The sequence below is a fragment of the Passer domesticus genome, chromosome 5, assembly GCF_036417665.1.
Source record: "Passer domesticus isolate bPasDom1 chromosome 5, bPasDom1.hap1, whole genome shotgun sequence".
In the NCBI taxonomy this organism is placed as follows: Eukaryota; Metazoa; Chordata; class Aves; order Passeriformes; family Passeridae; genus Passer; species Passer domesticus.
In genome coordinates this window covers 67,722,343-67,739,996 of record NC_087478.1, presented here as the reverse complement: position 1 = coordinate 67,739,996, position 17,654 = coordinate 67,722,343, and the positions used below count along the sequence as shown (strand labels likewise).

Here is a 17,654-nt window from a genome sequence, read left to right as displayed (position 1 = left end):
GTTCCTGGAGACCTCCATAAACATCAGTGTTGTTCCAAAACACAGCAACAACTGCTTGGAACTCTCTTTGTTCATGAGACATAAATAAATAACATACATGTATATTAAATATATTATACGTCCACACACACATTTCTGTTAGCACTGCTTCACAAATTGTACGAGCTTAATTTGCCAACCCCTGACAAACTGCACTTGAAGACAGTCTACCAGAATATGATAATTTAGTTAGGAAACAATTAAAGAAAAGTGCTTGGAACGGATAAAAATAATGAAGTCGTAAAGACTGAAATCATGCATGCTTGATCCTTTTAAAGTACTTTTTGTGAATTAGTACTATCCTTATACAATGTGACATCATACACTGCCAACACTTCTCAGTTTAGATACAGAGCATTTTAAAAATGTTTTAATGACAGATTTTTTTTCAGCCAATAGATTTATGAATATTCACAAGCTTTCTCACCAGTTCTCTTGGTCTCATGTTGAAAAGGATTCTTTCCGCATTCTCACTGTCTTGTCTGCTTTCCATAATAGCCAGCAAAAGCTTGGAGGCATTGTTCTAGAGATACAAAACCAAATTAATGCAAATTTTAAATCCCTTTCATGGATTAATGACCATTGAATTTGTTTTAATTGAGATTATGAGGACCACTTTTTTAGTGGATAAGATTTTCAACCACTTGCATCTTTTATTTTACTGACATATTTAACCTAGTTTTTTTAATGTCAGCATACCATAACACTAACTGTGCATGCTATATTGGAAGGAAAATTTTAAACACTGAAAAATATTTGACTTAAATACAGAGTGTTGCTGCAGACTGTGCATAAGAAATTAAATTCCATTTCCTTTCCTTATTTCCCACCTCGCAATTTTTGCCTTGGCCTTCTGTTAAAACAAGACTCAACAGAGGTAATTACAAAACATATTATACAGAAGGTTTTATCGTTCAGGCAGGTTTCCTTCCCCTTTGGTTTTATGAAATCCAACTGGTTATTATTTGAAAGGCTGCAAAATGAACTGTTTTCATGCAGTCCTCAGATTTTGTTTTACTACTAAATATTCCTGGGGGAATATATAAAGACAACCTTTGCTTTGTCAACTGGCTGCTTTTCCCCAAAACTGCTACTCAGGATTACACAGTATGAGCTTTAGCTGCAGTAGCTCAGTGGTGCCTCAGAGACCTGCCTTTCTCCCAGTTAAATCAGCTGTGGTGAAGAGGAAGAATGGTTCTGAAGGTTTGGCTGCTTTCTGACAGAGCAGGGTTGCCTTGGCTGACCTGTCACAGCATCCCTATCATTCCCTGTTACAGACTAAGCTGTTGGAACATTTGGAAGCAGGAGACAGTCCCCAGGGAAGAGGTAGGGGCCAGGAAAATTGCCAACCCACCCTACAACCCCATTCTCAGTTGCTTATTGCCATTATCAACATTTCCAGCTGAAATTTCTCCAGCGAGGGTGTGACTCAGACAATTGGCATGGGCAGTTTCAGATGAAAAGGGTTCAGCTGCTTTTGGGACAGGGGCAAAAAGAAAGATATTATTCCCTACATGTTCAAGGCTGTTTTAAGCAGCCTTTGTATCCCCAAGTTTTGATAATAGACCTAAAACTGTGGAGCACTAGAGGCCAATAGAACAATCACACGCGTTATAGTCTCCCAGTCAAACTTGTCCAACTTGGAAGCATTTTGTAAATTACAATTTGAGTACTATAGAGCAGAAACACACTAATTTCACAGCTAAAAGCCCACAGGGGTTATTCTTGGTGAGCACAGAATCAAAAAACTATGCAGGCTGGATCATAAAACCACACACTAAAGGCTGCCCTCTGGACTAAGATTCCAATAGTCCAATCCCTGCTCAAAGCAGCTTGCTCAGGGCTGTGTTAGGCTGAGAATTAAACACCTCTGACTGGAGGACTGAAGGTAAATGGAAGGAGAGTAGATTAGAAGAATTGTATGTAACTAGGGAATTAGAAACTTCTGGTAGAAGAGACTGGGAGCTGAGACAGAGGAGCCTGGGCTTGCCAACACAGGAATGAGATAAGGACAAAGAAAAAGAGATGAGAAGAAAAGACCTAACTGGGACTGGCTCAAGGAGAACAGCACTCCATATGAGTTTTGCCACATCTCTTTCCTTTTGCTTCTAAATCAAATGAGGACCATCCATGGGAAAGTTCTAATCAGACCCTTTACCTAGAAACCAACACTACAAAGTTAAATGTGCGCAGTGAACAAGAACAGGGGGAGGGAGAGAACAGCACTTTGATGAGGATTCCTGACAGGATGCTGCCCTGAAAAGCAGGGTGCTTCCTTTTCTACTGCAGATTTCCTTTACAGTGGTGGCCAAGTCAGTAGTGGTAGCATTGGCAGGATCTCAAACTGAGGAGGAGGGAAGGGGCCATGATAGGCTCCCAGGTAGCTTGGTAAGGAAAGGGAGGGAACAGGAGGAAGGCATCAGTCCACTCACTCATGGCTGAGGAGGACTTTGAAGCTCTTTGCCAGTGCAGACAACCCTGGGGATGGACAGAAGCCTGCTGCAGCTTCCAGGAAGCTGGGAAAGATAGATAGGTAGGACTTTGTGTCATCAACAGCCAGCTTCCTGTTACTGACTCAGCAGAAGTGCCTTGCCATGGCATAGAATTACAGCAGGCATTTGTGATGGTTATTTGGTTACTTATTCCTCATTTTCTGCATATATGAAGAGCCTAGGATCTATTCCCAAATATCAATGAGGAAAAGACATCCATCATTTGCAAAACACTGCACAAAGCTCATAACACACTAGTACAGTGAAAAATCCGTTTCCAGGTACAAAAAACCAGCACAGCCCAAAGTACTTCTACTCTTCATTTCACCATTACCTGGAATCCCATCTCATCTCCTGATAAAAATTTTGGAAAAACAAATTAATGAGTGAAGCAACTAGATACAGCTATCAGGGAAAAAAAGAAGACATTTTTCTTAGACTCTCTGTACTCTTAGACTAACAATGTTTCTTCATCCTGTCACAGATGTGGCGGATGTTGAGCTCTTAGAGTGTGCCAGGGCTTATACACTGGTCAGGAAGGATGGCCAGGGGGTCACACTCGAAATAAGAAGAAGCAGAATAGAACACTGGTCATCTCTGCACTCAGTGCACTGTCTGCTCTGCTCACGAAATGATTTGGGAGTCCACTGGAAAATATCTATGAAGATGTAATTAAATGCCACATCAAAAACTAAGTGCAAAACAAGCTAAACTAAGACAGCATGGGAAAATATAATTCCACATTGCCTTTCCTTTGGTTGGAGGGTGTAAGTTCAATATATAATGTTCCCTGAAAACAATGTCTGAGCTTGTTTGTAAGTGTAAACATATAGGCCTGCATACTTTGAATTCTATATTTTCAGTGCAAAATTTGTGTATTTGCAACTTCAAAGTTGCCTATGAACACTGACAGTTAAACATTACTTGGTAAAGTCATTGCTTTATTACTTCAATGTGTTGCCACTCAAAATCAAAAACAGCAGCTTCTTAATTTGGATCCAATTCTTGAAATCACATCTTGCAATGTGTCCAGATCCAGTACAAGAGTGATATGGACATAATGGAATGGCTCTAGCAAAAAGCCATAAAAACCATGAAGGAATGGAGCATTTTTCATATAAGAAGCCACTGAAAATTGTGACTGTTCAGTCTGGAGTACAAATGGCTTAGATGGATCTTATCAATGTGTATAAATACCTGGTGGGAAGAAGAGGGTGCCAGACCCCTCTCAGCAGTGTCCAGTGAAAGAGCAAGAGACAAAATAAAACACCCATGAAATTCTATCTAAACACCAGAAAACACTTTCATACTGTGAGAGGGATCACACAGTGGGATAGGTTGCCCAAAATGGTTGTAGAGTCTCCAGCTGTGGAGATATTCAGCTGCACATGATCCTGAGAAACCTCTAGCTGATCCTGCTTGAGCAGAGGGCTTGGACAAGATGACCTCAAGACATCCCTACTAAAGAAAATGACTCTGTGACTCTGCAAAATCTGAATCATTTCCACAGTCTGAACCTCTGCTATCATTCATCATAATTTTTGCTAATTGAGTGAGTCTGAGCAGAGCCAGCTTCCTGTGAATAGGTTCACACTGGTCCTTGCAGAGGTGTCTCTAAGCTCCATGTTTGGTCACTACACAGAAAAGCTGTTCTACAAGCATTTACTAGCCTTATGACAATGGCAAATCAAAATAACATTGAAGTGAATGCAGATACATCTTTACAGAGACTGAAATTTGGACTTCAAAAGAACTGTCTGCATGTTCAAAGTTAAACATCTGCCTAAGTGTTTTGCTAGAGGGAGGCCTGAATTACATTGCCATTCAAAAAAGTAATTACAGTTATTAAAATCATATGTAAGGCACTGTTGATTCAATGTTTCATTGTACGTGATATATAGCTATATTAATTATTTTATTAGACATGTATAACATTGCCAATATGATGCAATGCAGCTACCACAAAGTATTTGCTCGTTTGGGGAGGAAACAGACCATCTGCAATGGAAATACTTAATTTGGGAGGCAAGAAAAGGCAATAACCCAGGGCTCCTCCTGGGCAGATTCTACCCTGTTTGGCAGACAGTGCAGCTGCAGAGTTCCCCTCTGCATGCACTGGCACACAGACAGGAGAAACTTATCTACAAGCCTGTCCAACTCTCCCCAGAATACAGAACAAAATTACATTACAAGCCTCCCTGCTCTAGGCTTTGCCCTCACACTCCACACTTTGTGTTTCCCCTCAAAGGACACTGAGAAGGGAGATAAGGTACAATTTACTTGAACCTTGTTTTCAACTTTATTTGACATTGCAGGTCATATGATGTATTGTTCTTTTTCACAGCATTTCCTTCTCAAATATTTAAGAGTTCAGTATTTAGAGAGCATGGCTGACTTGTTTCATGCCTGTGCAGTGTGGCTGTTTTATCAATTTTGACAGATTTTACATCCACAATACAGACTTTTCATGCTACCTGTGTCATGCCTGACTGATAGGATTTTTTTTTTTTAAAGCTGAGACATAGTCCCAAACATAGCAGTGGGTCAAAAGTGTGGCAGAGGGCCTAATAAGGATTCAGAAGCTGAGATGAACCCACTTGCAAGATTTTGTTTTTCCTAGGCTTCTGAGTATACCGCACTATGGTAAGATTAAGTAAATGTCAGGTTGCCTAGAGCTCTCCCATAGATATGTCTTCTGTTGCTGCCCAAATACAAATAAATAAATTTACATATACTGTACCTTGAGCTGAAGCACCAAGTCCATGCAGTATTTGCCAAGAGGATTTATGTCGTTCAAGATGAGAGCAATTATGATATCAATCCCATTAGACTCATGGGTGGCTATGCATGTCTGCAAAACAGGAGAAGAAAAAGGAATGAGGCAGGGGCAGAAGGGAGGGGAGGAGGGGGAAAATGAGGGAGGAAGAGAATATGCACATCAGCAAATTTCCAAAAGAAGGACCCAGAACTTAAAACACCTTGCAAGAGCAATGAAACCTTCAGTCACAGCAAAACAGCATGAAAATACAACACAAGAAGCGCTGGGGTAGACTTGTGTGTACAGAACTAACCCAAACACTGCCAGTAGTGAAATACCCAACTGGAAAAGAGGTGGTGCAAACTAAAATCTGCTCCCAGAGAATCCCACAGGGCTTGGCACCAAGTGGTACAACTTGCAGACAGCAGCCCTCAGGATCATTGCCAGATTCAGCTGAGCACATGCCAGCCTCAGACATAAAAGTGAAGCTTGACTGCAAACACAACGAAATTTGCATGCTCAGATTCTTCATTTGCTCTCAGCAGCCAGCATTAATATTGCTGTTACAGCACAAAATGTTCATGAAAATCAAAGTTTTCCCATGCATCTGGACATGTCCTGCAAAGAAGGGTATTTCTGGATATGGAATTCATAACTGTATTTATGACCAGTGGTACTTCCCAAATGCCTTTACAGCTGGAGTTCTAGACCTTCCAGGCTTTGTGCATAACAGTCAATTATACAAAAGCCTACTGCACTTTTTGCTGTGGCAGGTTTGGGACAATAAGAAAGGAAAAGTCCTCCGGGAAGACAGAGAGAGAGGGGAAAAACGAAAATGAGAGTGTGGAGCATTTACCCCTGAAATATATTGAATTAGACTTGCAGTTGTTGTAAACAAGTATAACTCAAATCCTGAGTGACCTCCCAGCAGACAGGTCTAAGTATTACAGTGTAATCATCAATCCCTTCCATATCAGGATTCCTCAAGTGCTTCTCACATAACTGTGTTGGAGAACATGTTAACTTGTAACATTTTTTTAATCTCCAGTCCTGTAGCTATACTTTTTTACCATTGTTTTTCCCATCCAAAAGTGGTTTAAATATTACTGTTCAAAATTTAGTCCACTAAAGGATTTCTGTTTGTTTTTAAAATATTAAGTAAAGACAGCTGATTACCAGCAATGGCAGTAATAGCACTTTACGTTTCATTGGTGTACATTAATGAAGAAGCATTAATATTGCATGTATTTCTTCAGCTATTTCTAGCACAGAGAACAGATTGCTTCTGTAATTTGCTCACCACAATTTTCCCAATGCTAATCCATACCAAAAATTCTGCAGTTTCATCCACTATAACAACTTTACTGCAGCTCTCTTCAGATCAAATATGGCAGCATGTAACCACATCTTTTACCTTTCTACACTTCTTCAGCACGGTACTAAAGAGACTTTTACCAAAAGTCACAGCTGTGTGACTTCCAAAGGCTGCACAGAAGATCAGAAGCATGGTCTTTAGTGTCATCCATTTCACTACTGATACCATAATTAAAGATGCTGCTAGGTGGTATGGCAGGAGGGTAAGTTAAACTTTGTGGCAGTTATGTGAAATAAGGAAAGTAAGTATTAGCAAGATGTATAAACACCAGCAAGGGCAAATGTGTGAAAATGAAGTACATTGAAACACAAACAAGTCTGTGTTTGCAATGCACTGCCAAAACTATGACTCCAAATCCAGTCTCACAAAGTGAGGTTTAAGCTATGGACACCGCAACATAAAACATGAAACTCTCTCCAAAAGGTCTGCAAATCCTCAGAGGAAGAAGAGGTACTACAGGAAGAGTCTTTTTTCAGCTCTGACTTAAAAGGGTCACTCAGGCTTCATGAAAGCTTGAAGTGTCATAGCATAGTCATAGCAGCTCCAAGTGAATTTATGTTATCAGGCATACACAAAGGTTTGTGATAAGCACCCAGACAGCAACATTTAGGTACAGCCTTCTGCATCCAGAAGTTCTTGAGCGTACCTGGTTTTCATGGCATGGGCCCTGGCAATATTCTGTCAAGCTTTCCAGCGTCTGGTTGACAAGAGCCACGTTCCTCTCATTGATGTAAAGCCCCAGTAAGCCCAGCCCACCTGTGGTGCTCCCACAGATGCAGTCCAAAAACTGAAGAGTCTCACAAACAAGGTTGTAATTTGTTTTATTGTTTTGATGTCTTAAGAAATTCTGGTGGGTGGAGGAAAGGAACACAAAACAAAACAAAAAAAAAGGAAGAGAGTCAAGGCAAACAAAGTCTTTTAGTCTTTTTTTCATGAAAACATTGGAAGATACAATTTATAAACATATGACCACTGAGTCTCAGGTATTGAAGCACACTACACTACTATAGAAAATATATTAGGACTTAATGCAGCAATTGAGAACTATTATCTGATTAAATCATAGAGCAGGGAAGGCTTAGGAAAGCGAACTTGGCAATCATATGGACTGGCCTTAAATGTCTTTTATATGTCCTGCAGACCTGCTCCCAGGTACCCATTACAGCCCTTCTCTTGGAAGCTGTTGCCCCACAGCTAAGCAGGTCAGGTGGCACATTATGAAGCTCAGCTCAAACCACCCCAACCACAGCTGGAAGGGAAGGAACCACTCCTGGCCATGGCACTGATGTATATTTGCAGAAAATACATTTTGCAGAGGTTGTTATGGGGACAGTAATTTCTACCAAAAGAACTGTTAGCAGAGACACACAGAGCATCTTAAAGCCTTCAGTTGTGATACTTTGGGAAAAGGGAAGTACCCAGAAACTTCCTGTGCTCTTCAAGTCCGTGGTAAGTGATCCACCAATTGTGTAAAGGAACCTTACTAGCAGGGACATTTAGATCCTGCTCCGTTCCATGTGACTGTGCTGAGATCCCCAGGCAATTCTGAGGATATAAACATACACTCCTCCAATAAAGTACCCAAATGGTTCTTGAAAAGGGTGCTTTTATCCCTTGGACCAAAAAACCCCAACATTTCAGACAGCCCTATTCTATAACACGAGCCAGGCACAGGTGTGTTTTTCTCCCATTAGGAAGGTGCAGCCCCTCTAATAAGACCCCTATAAAAGCTCAGCTCAAAACACTTTACCTGGAGCTCTCGGTTGTGGTTCTCACACAGCAGCTGAAGAAATCTCAGTATTGGCTGCATGATTGCAATGGCAGGGCTCATGATAGCTTCTTCTGCAGACTTCTCTTCTGCATTTGCAGCATCTGCTCCTGAGCCCATCAGATCTATTTCTGGGTCCATTTCTCTTCTGTACACAGAGTAAGCCTTGGAGGTTGCAGAAGATGCTTCTGTTAACTGTCCTTTCATTCCCTCTTTCAGATGCAGAGTTGAATCCTTAACTGAAAAGAAGACAATTTTCCTTAATTTTTGAAAGTCTTTCTCCCCATTTGATTAAACAATAAGAAAACAACAATAATGAATGCAACTTTTTCTTTGTTGGTGTCTAACTCTTCAAAGACATCTAGGCAACTCACAAAGAATATCAAAGCAACATTCATGCAGGAATAGCACATTCCAAATAAACCACAAACCAGAGTGAAACAGAACATTAACACAAAAAGCCCTACTATTCTCTCCCATATATAATAAATGATGAGAACAATGGGAAGACCACAGGGTGGGAAATCAGTTCCTGCGCCTGCTCTTGTGAAATATCCCCAATAGCAGCAGCCTCTGCTTCTGCTCCTCTAAAAATACGGCTCAATATCTTTTATTGATGCAAACTGGCAGAGCTTCACTGATTTCATTAAAGCTAATTCCTTGTGGCCAACCTGAGATGGACTGTAATTCAGAGAAAAACAGGCAAAATATGCAAATTGACAATGATTAATATTAAAAATTATTGATCAACTCAGCAGAGCATCAGTGGTGCAGTGCATGCAGTGTCAATATAAAACCCTTCTCCCCTCTTTCCCAGGGTGTGCCTCCTTACCTCTCTTTTTGGGAACAGATATGGTGAGGTCGCCATCATCCTCCTTCTTTTTGCTCCCCAAATCAATAGTGTTCACTGTCACTGTGGATCGGATCTCCTGCTGAGCAGCTTTCATGCGATCATACAGCACTTTAAAGAACCTTTCTGACTTTTTCTGCTCCTTTAGTTGCTGGTAAGTCGAATACTGCAATAAAAATATAATTATTTAGATATCAATCTTCTAAGGAAGAAGAAATACAAAACCACACTAATTATTTTGTGAAACAAATGATGAATAATTATTTCACTTAACACAGAACAAATGTTGGCCACTCCTGACCAGTTCTTTCACAAAGTGATATACAAGGCTGGTAAAAAAGGCGCATGATAATATTTTAAAATTTGGGGGGAAATGGTGAACTGTGCTATTAGCAGTCTTTTTAATGTCACAATATTGTACTTGAAGTTAAATTACTTTGTGACACTTTCCATTTCTCCCGGCTTACTAGTCATTATATTCCATCTACAAATAACAGTGAAAAATAACTTATTATGTAACAACAAGAGAAAGCATGGAACATCAAATATGTAATATTATAGCTCAGATTATATTATTTTTTTGTGATACAGACAGAATTTATTACTAAATATTATTTTAGATTATTCATTCCAGTCCCTTAGTATAACTGTCAAGCGGGCTGAGAACCATTTGCATCAGTTTGCAAACAATCCCAACTCTCCCAGCCTTCCCTCATCATATCAATTCTCTCTCTTCCCTCAATCATTTGATTTGGCTAAATCTGGGTGATAACACCTAGAAAACATAGTTAAAAGGAAATATTTAGAAAAACACCCAGAAACCATAGTTTAAACCAAATATTTTCTATCAACTGGGATACTGGTCTTCTCAAATGACCAGATTTTTTTCTCTTTGGAGATTTTGATAAATGTCTCTGAAGGTTTACAGAAAGTATTATAATTTTTAATCTTACAAAGACTGACATAAAATAACTGGGAATAACGCTCAGATGGCAATGACCAGATTAAAAGCAGCACAAGCAGCACAATGTTACACAGAGAGGGAGAGCTGAAAAACATTTTCTTCTCCTCAAGAGCTACTGCATAGTAACAGGGCATATTTATATTTGTATTACAGTGGTACATATTCTAGTGACAAACTTCTCAGACAACTCACAGCAAAAAGGTTATCTTTATTTGTCTCCAGACCACATGTATCTGAGAATCAATATGTGAATAAGTAGATTAAATAAGTACCTGTGTTTGCGTATTTCCACCTTCAAGCAGCGCAATACCAAGCAGAATGCCCTCAGAGAAAATCCTGTCATTTCTGGTGTTCACTATCACATCTATGACCAGTTCTGAGGCACCTTCTTTGTCCAGGAGGCACTGGATATCAAACATGGTCACTCCAGACTTATCTGCATCTTGTCCCGAAAATCCACCTGCAAATTAAACAAATACACAAATACCATTCATGTTTGTTTCACACACATATATGGAAATGAACCTATTAGTAGTGATAAAGCACACAATTGCAACGTAATACATTTACTTTTGAAATTCTGTCAGGCAGAATTCTCTTTGATAAAAACAAGATTTTTGTATGAAAATGCAATATTGGGCTGTAAGAATAAGAAATAAAACAAATCCCCGCACCATTGTTCTGTCAGAACATTCAGACAATAAATAAGATGGAAAGGACACTGATTTGTTCACTGAACCATTTTTTAATTCCATTGCTGCATACACTAAACTGTGATTAGTGTCAGTGCTCTGAGACCCTTTTTAAATCTGCTCTTCAGCCTCAGGTCTAATCTACACTAAAATTGTGTCCTGGTAAATCCACCCTCGTTATGGGTCTGACCTTCCAGTCAAATGCTTTTGCCAACTCCTAGATCATCATCATCACCATCATCATCATGACACTTTTTTTAAGAACACAGACTTGAGTTAATCCAAATTAAATGTGTAGGTTGAAGAAATTTTGCTAAATTGTATTAGCTCATTAAATCAACCACCTTTTATTATCACAGCTTATCATCTTTCCTGCTACACTTACTTCTCTAAAGATGGAACTGCACCTACTTCATTAGTAAAAATACAGTACTGCTTTAATCAGCCAGCACTACTTTGATTAAACTGATTAAAATGCTTCAGATTTTGTGATGAAACCATACACATGCACACTTTTTAGAGAGAACTAAAAAGACAGTAAATCTTCAGTCTCTTATTTGTTAGAGAGCAAAATTTGGCATATAGAATGTTAAGACTGCAAAGATTTTCAGAGTCTATACCGAAATAGTAAAGGAGGAAAAGCTGGGTAAAATCTGCAGAAATGCAGATCATCTGGGCATGCCTTCAGCGTACACTGAAAATGCAAAATGCAGTTCTGACCTGGCTCTGACATCCATTTTTATGGGTTATCTTAGAAACCACCCTGCAGTAACTTCCTGTGGCTTCTACAGCAGAATGACACAAAAAATTAGCTTATAATGGACCTACAGAGATCATCTACTGAAACTTCTTGCCCACAGAAAGATGGGACAGGATCGTCAGAGTCTTGTCCAGTAAAGTTGTAAAAAGAACTGACACCTTTTACAACCTCTCAGGAAAATTTGTTCTGTTGTCTAACCAGTATTTTTGTGAAAAGCTTTTCCTTAGATCTTTTTCACATATCAATAAAGGATCTGAAACATCAAAAAATTCTTTAATTTCCAGAAACAACACCATCACTCTTCAAAGGTTTCCTGCTTCGCTGAATTTCTGGATGGGGATTTACTGGTACCTGCTTTGGTACCTCCAGACGCACCATCTGAGACAAGTGTTTGCAACTTAAAAATAGAAGAGTCTGATACTACCTCTCTTCCAAGTGGTTACAGTACATGTTTGATTTATTTACCAACTGAATGCCTGGAGCATGTCCAATGTGCCTATTAGAAAAAATGGTGCTGCTATTTTTTCTCTCTTGAAATGATGTGTGTTGATTTACCTCCAATTTGTGCAGTTTTGCTGTAGCTGGCAGACAGGGGCCCATTCACACCACTTCCATATTCCCCTTTAAAGTACCGACACAGGAGGATTTTCCTTAAAGTGTTGCCCTTTAAGAGAAAGATAAAAATAGATGAGAGTTGTGGCAAATTTCCTTTGTTTGAAAAGCAAGCTGTTTAACACAAATACATAATTTAGTAGGTCTTTCCATTATAATTATTAAGCACACAAACAGGAAAATTGTCCAGAAAACAAATATCTAATGGTCTCATCTAACAAATCCCAGGGGGAAAATTCTAAAATAGGGTTGTACAAAGTTTTTTGAAGTTTGTTTTAAACTCATTGATTATAAATAAAACACCTCCACTTCAGTAATTCTGACTGGTTATCTGTGAGATGTGTACATTGAAACAACGTCCACAAATAGTCAGTGCTCTGCAGTCAGTGTGTCTATGCCCTACCCTGACATGGCAGCACTTTCTTCCTATTTTCTGCAGCTGCGTAGTACCACTCCCTTTTCTCTGATCTCAGATAATCCAGCTGATCATCTGAAAGAAGCCACATCACATAAAATATTAAAACAGAGATGACATTTCATAGAACAGCTTAAAAAGCATTCTCTGTATAGCCTTGCTCCTTGACTTTCAAAACCACAACCAGTCAAAATTTGCGTGCAGCTCTCTGAAGATCTTCCCTTTCATTTTACTTATGTTCTGCAACACAAGACACACTGGATTGAGAGTCAGGGGTACCAGTGACGTGGCATTTTTATTTTGCCTTCAGTCTCCATAGAACTCCTGCAGTCAACACTCAGCTTTACAGAGGCAGAAGGTGACACAACAACTGTAGGCATATGTGTAACCTCAGATTTCATAAAGAGGAATAAGTAAGGTCTCCAATGCTCAACACAGAAGGGGGAAAATGGTCACTTCAAGTGTTTAGCGTTAAAATTGAACATTTTTTCCCTACTTTTACTAAACTGCTGGTTTTAATGAAAACAGTTTTGAAAAATATGTGCACTACAAGCATCCTCAGCATTCAGCAGCTTGCCAGTACCTACACATTAGTGCAGCAGTCAAGTTTTCAATCAAAACATCTCTGTGGCCACCACAGACAGCAGGCACTGGGGAAACAAGCCCCACACACTCTCACTTCCCTGTTAACATGGTCACTGCTTCATGGGCCTTGAAGACAACGGCCTTGTCCACCTGAAAAAAGTGCCAAAATGCAGGATTCTGTGCGCTGCCTGACAATATCAATCAGCCATTTCTTTCCTAGTTCTCCCTTTTTGATGTTTTCATTTGACAATAGTCTGTACAGAATTCCATCATACAGCCAAGGAAAGCACAAGGCCTACAGTAAAATATTAAAAGCTATAAATACAATAGCTGCAAGAAAAATAAGAAGCATCACCTACAGGGAGTTTACTGGGTGGATTTTCCAGGTGAGATTAATCCAGTGTGCTCTGCACTACAGAGCAAGGCAAAGAACCAGAAGTCTCTGAGGACCTCATACAGAGACAGATTCCTTCCCATCCTGGTTGTGATGGGGTTTAACCTGGAGTTATACAGTAATGGACAAGGTACAGTAACTAAGCTCATAAGCAATTTTAAGATGGGTAAGAGCACCAGTGCCTCCTGCTCAATATCCTGTCTTTACCTGGGACCAAAATCCAGTGTCTCACAGCAAAGTGAACCTCATTTTCCTCATCTCCTGAAGAAGAAAACCATATTGGTGATGGGAAAAGAGTTCCCACCAGAACTGATAAATATGGACTGAGAAGAAGGCTAAAGCCCCTTTTCAAGCTTTCTCAGGCATATATATCACAGACTCATAAAACTGTCACACAAATGGGATCACAGCACAGAAACCATTCCTAACTTGCAATCAGGACCCAATCCAGGATGGGCACTGGCTTGAGAGATGATCTTTCAACAGAAAGGCTGGCATTTGCCATAGCACTTGACTAACCACTCAGTTTGAGTCAACCTCCTCAACCAGCAACCTCTACAGTCTGTTGATGACTAATGGTAAATTATATAAACAGTCACAGAGCAGTCATGGGAAGAAACACCAAAAGCCATCTATATATAGTTAAGAATACTACCTGTGGTCACAAGTTTTATTGTTCAACCAAAACAGCCTTTTTTAATCAAGAAGAATGTTTGAAACCATAAAACAGCTTTTGACTAATAAACTGAGTGATTTAGCACTGGGGTCTCAATACCTCGAAGCAAGTAACTACCAGAACATCTCAGATCTTCCTCCTGTCTTGTTACTTTCAAAGATACCAGGGGATAGGAAGATGTTTCTCCAGCTGGCTACAGAAAGGAGAATCCTGCTCCACCCATATCCAAACTAAGGAACAGATTTAATTTCTTCTTCCAAGAAGTCTTAATTACTAGGATTCCTGCTCTTTCTCAACCTCCCATGAATCCAGACAATAGTTATAGTTCCCAGAAGACAAAGTGTCAAAAGTCAAGGATGGCATGTTTGAAAAGCAGAAGAATGGTGGAACCTCTGCTTTGCCTGACAGCTGCATCAGAAAAGCACCCCCAGGCTCAACCCACATATTTGCAAACTCGGGATCTTCATCTCCTCTGTGATGACCTCAGGCAGCCATATGACTTCCATGAGCCTTATGAAATGAGCTGCCACTACAAAGAACAGAAGAGCCCAGCCATACAAACTGGGGCTGAGAAATGCACAGAGAAATGCCCAAGGAATGTATCAGAAACATCCATCACCTCCAGCATGTGACTGTGAGGCACCACCCTAGAAAAAGCTGGAAAGACCCTGCTTCCAGAAAAAGTGCTGATCCTGTTGGCACAGGTGTGTGGGAATGTTTTTATGGGAATGCCAGCAAACACAGTCAAGAACAGACCCATCCCATGGATGAGACCAGCTGCTGTCAGGACAAGCCAGACAGCCATGCCACTGATGTCCTTGGGAATGGATTCCTAACTTAGCACAGCCACAAAATTAATACTGCCCAAAAGCAAATGATCACAGCAGCAGCATGAATAAGCAGTTTGCTGCAGCTACTACTGACACTTGTGGCACTAAAGCAGAGGCCAAAAATAAAAGCACATTAGGCAATGCAGTGTTATCTTCCTTGACTACGTTTCTATACGAGGCAGAAGTCCTGGCCTTCCAAGCTGAAACTCTCCCCTGCTGGCTACAATACACTGTCTTTTATATCTCTTATTAAGGTATGGAAGTAACATGTAAACATCACTCAGCTGACTGCAACCCTTCCATAATGGCTAGAACATTGTATAGCTTTGGAAAAAACACAATGAAACATAACAGGCTTATTGTTGCTGATGAATACCACTGCATTGTCCCTAACAAAAGCTAGCATAAAGACTGAGGACACAAGAAAGCAACAACTGGATATTGTTGTTGCAGTTTTAAATAGCTAGGGATTGACAGGCAAAAGTTTCCAATAGGGAATAATTATTCTAATAGGAACATGTAGACACAAAAAAATTCCATTTTCTCAGTCCATATTTCATTATACTCATTGATCTTTAAACTTGATTTAAATGCCTTAATACAATGGTTTATTCACTTGCCCTCTCTGAGCCTGCAAAAGGCTGGTTCCACATGAGGATGTGCCAGGAAGCAATGGCTGAGAGAGGTACCTAAGGCTTATCATGGATACCTGCATCAGCACCAGCTCTCCCTAGTACACCACCAAACCTTATCTATCCTGCCTTATATAACTCCGCAGACTTTTTAAGGAGTTGGAATTATACATATAACATTCTGGAGGCTGAACTAGAGGGTCTGGTGATCTCTTCTAGTTCTTAATCTGTATTAAATTAATGAAGTGGAAATGCTCAGATTGTCAGTGATTACACAGAAAAGGCATCTACATCCAACCAGTGGTACAGTGGATGACATTGTGAACATATTTCAGCATTAATCCAGGAAGAAGTATGAAAACTAGGCTTATTAAATCTTCATATTTTAGTAACTTGCAGCCAAGTATAAAAGAGGAGCTGTTGGGGATCTCTGGTCTACTAACACAGATTTTCAGAAAGTTTGGAAGAGACATAAAATCCCAGAGAACTCTTAAGACATCTCACATGCAATGATACTTTACCAAAAGTACCAGGGAGTACTTACACTTTTCAGTGATATCCAGCCACCTGCCATGAGTTTGATATCAGTTCTGGGAGAGGCAAAGGAATGGCTGATTTTGCATTCCATTAACACAAAATTAAAGGAAGTTACTATATACTGATGGCAGTTTTAATATTGGCATCATATTGTAATAATTGCCTCAATACAGGTTTGCTAAAACAGACCTTCTGAAACTTCTGAAGATTACCTTCTGCTTTTGCTAAAAATTAAAATGTCATTCTGGTAAAGTTTGATAAACTGCACAGTATGACACAATGCTGTAAGGCAAAATTTTTGATTAAGCAAGTCCAGAAGGATAGTTATCAAGTGGCTTAACAACTTAGTGACTGACAGAATTCAATGTGCAATTTAAAGCAAGAAATCATAAACAAATGTATGGGCTTCTAATGGGAAAATTCATGAAGTATGTATTGTCTGCCTCATTTGGGGCTTTTCTTAATGAAATTAAATCATACAGAAAATAATTATTAATCATGTTTGGAAAGGACACACACAAAAGAAAGAGGGGATAAGGTCAAGTCACTGCCAACAATTTAGGCATCATGTATTAAACTGACTAGAAGTAAACAATATGAGTGTTATTATGTCCAAACTTCTGTATGCCTTATTAACAATAAAATACAGAACACACAAAAAAAATGAAGGATTCTGTTCTAAAAGGTCATGACTTTGGGGAAGAATGAAAAGCCTAGGAGAAAAATCAGTGCAACGACAACTCCCCAAATCCCACAGTTCTGCAAAGGGTAACAAGAGCTGTTATGTGGGATTTGTGAGACTCCCTCACTTATTCACATGCAGCACATTACTGTAGCAATACCACATCACAAGTTGGTGTCCACAGTTCAAGAATGCTGACAAATTGGATCAGGTTTGGAGAAGCTCCATGAGAGTGATTAGAGAATAAAACATGTCTTTTCATCAGAAATTCAAGGCATTCAATCTACTGAGTTTATCAGTCTAAGTATGAACTCTGTTTCTGACCATCTACATAAGAAATCTGATATAATGGATGACTTCAGTCTAAAGATAAAAGGTGCAAGACATACTGGTGAGAAGCTGAAAATGGAGAAATTCAGCTAGAAAAGCGGTAGAGGCAGCTGGGTTATTCAGTTTGTGGGTTATGAATTTTATTTTTGTTTTATGTAACAGTAGTGGCATTTAACTATTGGAACAGCTGAAGAAGAGGTGTGATAGTCTGTAGTGCTGGCAGTTACTAAACCACGACTAGGTGGCTTCTCAGACAGAAACTA

The 17,654-nt window shown here is 39.6% G+C and overlaps 1 protein-coding gene across 21 annotated transcripts in view; it reads right to left on the bottom strand.

Annotated features, from left to right (window-relative positions):
• ITPR2 (inositol 1,4,5-trisphosphate receptor type 2) overlaps positions 1-17,654 on the bottom strand; it is a 245,188-nt gene that overhangs the window by 65,685 nt on the left and 161,849 nt on the right. For all 21 annotated transcript variants that reach the window (XR_010362601.1, XM_064420759.1, XM_064420745.1 and 18 more), the window contains 7 exons: positions 12,254-12,362; positions 10,519-10,706; positions 9,265-9,448; positions 8,415-8,671; positions 7,311-7,511; positions 5,272-5,382; positions 467-562 (listed from right to left, as the gene is read on the bottom strand). Coding sequence is in view for 20 of the 21 variants with exons in the window: in XM_064420759.1 (XP_064276829.1) it covers positions 467-562; positions 5,272-5,382; positions 7,311-7,511; positions 8,415-8,671; positions 9,265-9,448; positions 10,519-10,706; positions 12,254-12,362 (1,146 nt within the window). In the remaining variant the exon portion in view is untranslated. The remainder of the gene's footprint in view (positions 1-466; positions 563-5,271; positions 5,383-7,310; positions 7,512-8,414; positions 8,672-9,264; positions 9,449-10,518; positions 10,707-12,253; positions 12,363-17,654) is intronic.